Source organism: Temnothorax curvispinosus, unplaced genomic scaffold, assembly GCF_003070985.1.
Source record: "Temnothorax curvispinosus isolate PA1 unplaced genomic scaffold, ASM307098v1 QBEX01000781.1, whole genome shotgun sequence".
Classification (NCBI taxonomy): Eukaryota; Metazoa; Arthropoda; class Insecta; order Hymenoptera; family Formicidae; genus Temnothorax; species Temnothorax curvispinosus.
In genome coordinates, this window is record NW_020210561.1 from 1 (window position 1) to 4,197 (window position 4,197).

Genomic DNA, 4,197 nt, shown 5'->3' on the forward strand with positions numbered 1-4,197 from the left:
AGTGCAGTTGGCAGCAGTGAAATTTACTGGTGCCGCGTTTCGTTTCTTCCATCAGTAAAACCAGTAAAACCAAGTGATCTCAAGTGATCCTAAAGATAATTTTAAAAAATTATGTGTGTTTAATTAATTGGTTCTTTGGTTATATTAGGCTAAGAATAAAAAGTGATTAGCAGCAGAGAGCAGAGAGAGAGCAATAATTATGGATAAATATATTTTACTCGACAATGTTATTTTTGAATCATCTACCAGTGACTCTTCGAGTGATAGCGATGACAATGAAGAGTTATTACATATTTTAATAAATAATAATGTAGATAATAACAGAAATCAAAGAAGAGTGCCAAAAATTAGAAATTATATGGAGCATGTTGTTGCACTATACACAAATATCGAATTTAAATCACACTTTAGGTTAATATATACGCTACACTTATACATAAAAATATATTGCATACATTTATTATTATATATTTGTGTTAATTAATAATAATACATGTCTTTTATTACAGAATGGAACGTAATACGTTTAATTTTTTACTACATTTAATTGGACCAATGTTAGATAATATTCCATTTCAAGGAAGAGAACAAATTGATATCACAAAACAAATATTAATTACTATTTATGTCTTGGCAACACCAGATTCGTATCGCTCCATAAGTGAACGATTTAATGTGTCCAAATCAACTGCGTGGTTTACTGTAAAGAGGGTAGTTCGAGCAATATACAGTATTCGCAATCAGTTTATTAGATGGCCTACTTATGAAGAAGCTGAAAATACTTGGACAAACATTCAGAGATTATATGGATTTCCTAAAATTGTGGGCATTATAGATGGAACGCACATAAACATTCCTCGGCCGAAAGAAGATGGCAAAAGTTACATAAACAGAAAAGGCAGATTTTCTGTACAGTTACAAGTAAGAATAAAAATGTTACTTATCATATTTTTATATCAAGAGATAATAAATGTATATTAGTAAATATATATTATAGAATTTGATGTATTTTAATTAAACAATTATTAGTAAACTGTTGTGTACAATAAATTGCGGTTTTTTTTAGGTAATATGCAAAAGTGATTTATCCTTTACTCACGTATTTGCTGGAATGCCAGGATGTGTGCATGATATGCGCGTGTTTCTTTATTCCGGAGTGCAACAATATTGCACTCCACAGTATTTTCCTGACAATAGTCATTTATTAGGCGATGCGGCATATAATATCCAAAAAAATGTTATGGTGCCATTCCATGATAATGGTCATTTAACTAGAGAACAAAAAAAATTTAATCATCGCTTGTCATCTGCCCGAATAAGTGTGGAAAGATCAATAGGACTATTAAAAGGACGATGGCGATATTTATTAGATAAATTGCCTATGACAAGAACAAATTTAATTCCTTATTATATTATTACTTGTTGCGTATTGCATAACATATGTTTGTTACGGAATGATCGTATTGAAATTCCTATTATTGTTCCTGAACAATTGCATGAAATGGAACCACTAGGCATTACTAATGCCTTGAAGGAAGAAGGGAATTTTAAAAGAAACAGATTGATGGAAATAATTAGTAATGATGATTTTGAAAGAAGGAATAATTGAGATTTGTAGGTACAAAATGATATGTGTGATAGTAAATGATAACAGTAAATCCAGTTGTTCAAGCATAAGAAATATACTGTAGTTTTTTATAACATTATTAAAAATATACTTTACGATAATACTATTCTACGATATTACTGACTCTGAAAACATTTCAGACACGCCAGATACAGATGAAATATTGTATAATACACAAATTTGTCTTTTTGTAATAGTAAATAAAATATATGTGTTGCATATAATATGTAATAATTTCGTTTTCTATCCTTTATTTTAAATAATTAACACAAAAACATACTTTATTTATATGTTTTTATTTACATATAATTATAATATACTTTATAAATCATATATTATAACTCTAAACATAAAATAGAATTATAAAAATAATAAACACATGAGTATTTTTAATAATTTTATGAATATACATTTATATTTTTTTGTTTAACATAATACTATAAAGATATACGAGGAATCTTATCATAAAACTTATACTTATAATGATCACAAAACTTGAGCTTAAAAATAAATGAACACAATACTTTTATTACACCATATATATATGTATATAAACTCATTTGAGCTGTTAGATATAGAACATAATAATCTCTACTATAGTATTTGGTACAACATCACAGTGTGTAAAGCACACTTCAACCTGGGGTCCTATTCTCGACAAATATGGCATACAATATTTTAGGAATGTCATTAGAAAATCATACTTTGCAAGTGTGCTATTGGTTGCAGAGTTATATTCATGGCATATCGTATGCGATATTTTTCAAGAATAGGGACCCTGAATATAATACTCTCTTACTAAATTAAAAAATAACGATAGAAACAAAAAAACGTATTTTTTCTGAGAAAATAAATAATAAAGAATTACCATATTAGTCTTTGAAATTATAGTGTAAGTAAACTTCTTAAAACGTTTAAATATTTAAAAGTGTATGTGTGTAACATTTTAATACTTTTAATAATACTCCTAAGCTTTTAATGGATTTTGCAGGTACGTTCACATTTCCTCTTCATGTATGTACACACATTACTGTTTCTGTTTTTCAAACGCTTCTTTTATTTCTCTTAATATTTGTAATTTTGTGTCTCTGTAATTGGCAGTTTCTAGTCTTTTTAATCTTTTCTCTTCTAATGAATCCTTCAAGTATTTCGCTCTTGCTTCAGTCAAGGATATCTTTCTTTGCTCTATATACGAAAGTAGTTAAATAATAGAAAAGTATACACATGATAAATAAAGAAATATTTTGTATAGTTACTTACTAAATGGTGATTCATTTTCATTATTGCTGTCAGTTAGTGGTGAATGTTCAGAGTCTTTAATATTTGATCCTGCTACGGATAATGGTTTTATCCAATGTTGCTTTTGAAAAATGTCATCTAACACCTAAAACATAAATATTGTGTGTATATTATGTATTATATGTATATAAAATTATTTATATATTAATGAAGAACTGTTTAAGTCTTTAACTATTTTTATTTTGTACTACATAACATTTTAATAATAATATATACAAAAGCGATGTGACAGTTTTAAAATTGTAACTACTATTATGTTAATATATTACATCTAAATATATCCAGTCTTTCTTATCATTCCCACTTTGAGCATTATGGTCAACAATTTGACGATATCGTCGCTTTAATGCATCCATTTTATTATGGCACTGACTGCCTGTAAAGTTATATTTCTTTTCTTTCATGCGTTGAGCAATTTCTATCCACATTTTTTTATGAGAACCTTTTTCCATCATATATAATTTTTCTTTGTATAAAGATACTAGAAGAAGTGTAGCTTCATGTCCCTATTTTTCTTTAATTACTTCTAAAATGGAAAAAGTAATTGTTATATTTCTGTCACTTGTTTCGACATTATTATTACTTAGACTTACCTGTATCTGGAGTGTCTGAAATATTTTCAGAGTCAGAAGTAGAAAGTATATTTTCGTCATTAACAGTGTCATTAAGAACTGCAGCATTTGTTATGTTTGAGCAACTAGGTGTACTGTTGTCATTTGCCATTACATTTACAGGTGAAGCAGAACCAGCAGAACTATGTGTACTTTTAGAATTAAGTGCCTTTTTTGCTTTTTGTAACAATGTAGTAGCAAATAACATGTCTGTATAAAAAATGGTAACACACATATAAGAAGATAATCATCGCAATAACCTTTATTTTTTGTAACATCTAAAATGTTATATTAATAAATGAATGCTATTATGTAAAATATGGATTATTATAATAAACTTATACCTTTATGAGCACGATTATACATTTCTCTTCTTACTTTTACAACATATTGTGTATTTGTTGCTTCATCGAGTAATTTTAAATCAAGTAATTCTTGGTTATTGTTGCATTCATGTAGAGGCATATTTTCAGATTGCACAGATCTCTTCATTTCTTTTTGTAGCGCCAAAAAACCGATTAAACATACAATTTTTTACGAACAGATTATCTTTAGGATCACTTGGGATTACTTTGGATTACTTCAGCTATGTTTTGCTGGTTTTACTGATGGGAGAAACGAAACGCGGCACCAGTAAATTTCACTGCTGCCAACTGCACT

At 28.0% G+C, this 4,197-nt stretch overlaps 2 protein-coding genes across 2 annotated transcripts; one reads left to right on the forward strand and one right to left on the reverse strand.

Annotated features, from left to right (window-relative positions):
• The first annotated feature begins 244 nt into the window (after positions 1-244).
• LOC112458200 (protein ANTAGONIST OF LIKE HETEROCHROMATIN PROTEIN 1-like) lies at positions 245-1,851 on the forward strand. Its single transcript, XM_025021664.1, has 3 exons — positions 245-411; positions 510-921; positions 1,067-1,851. The coding sequence occupies exons 1-3, from the start codon at positions 359-361 to the stop codon at positions 1,607-1,609; spliced, it is 1,008 nt and encodes a 335-aa protein (XP_024877432.1). The 5' UTR covers positions 245-358; the 3' UTR covers positions 1,610-1,851.
• A 233-nt stretch (positions 1,852-2,084) lies between these two features.
• Positions 2,085-4,191, reverse strand: LOC112458192. Its single transcript, XM_025021651.1, has 5 exons — positions 3,882-4,191; positions 3,520-3,747; positions 3,196-3,452; positions 2,888-3,011; positions 2,085-2,812 (listed from the first exon to the last, which is right to left on the reverse strand). The coding sequence occupies exons 3-5, from the start codon at positions 3,379-3,381 to the stop codon at positions 2,655-2,657; spliced, it is 468 nt and encodes a 155-aa protein (XP_024877419.1). The 5' UTR covers positions 3,382-3,452; positions 3,520-3,747; positions 3,882-4,191; the 3' UTR covers positions 2,085-2,654.
• Between the last annotated feature and the right edge of the window lie 6 nt (positions 4,192-4,197).

Bases quoted from the DNA above. Each gene is read 5' to 3' on its own strand.
- LOC112458200 (XM_025021664.1), top strand. From the start codon at position 359: ATGGAGCATGTTGTTGCACTATACACAAATATCGAATTTAAATCACAC. The intron at 412-509 runs GTTAATATATAC...CTTTTATTACAG, and splicing joins GAATTTAAATCACACTTTAG to AATGGAACGTAATACGTTTA. The intron at 922-1,066 runs GTAAGAATAAAA...GGTTTTTTTTAG, and splicing joins GATTTTCTGTACAGTTACAA to GTAATATGCAAAAGTGATTT.
- LOC112458192 (XM_025021651.1), bottom strand. From the start codon at position 3,381: ATGATGGAAAAAGGTTCTCATAAAAAAATGTGGATAGAAATTGCTCAA. The intron at 3,012-3,195 runs GTAATATATTAA...TTTATGTTTTAG, and splicing joins AAGACTGGATATATTTAGAT to GTGTTAGATGACATTTTTCA. The intron at 2,813-2,887 runs GTAAGTAACTAT...TTTCGTATATAG, and splicing joins TGAAAATGAATCACCATTTA to AGCAAAGAAAGATATCCTTG.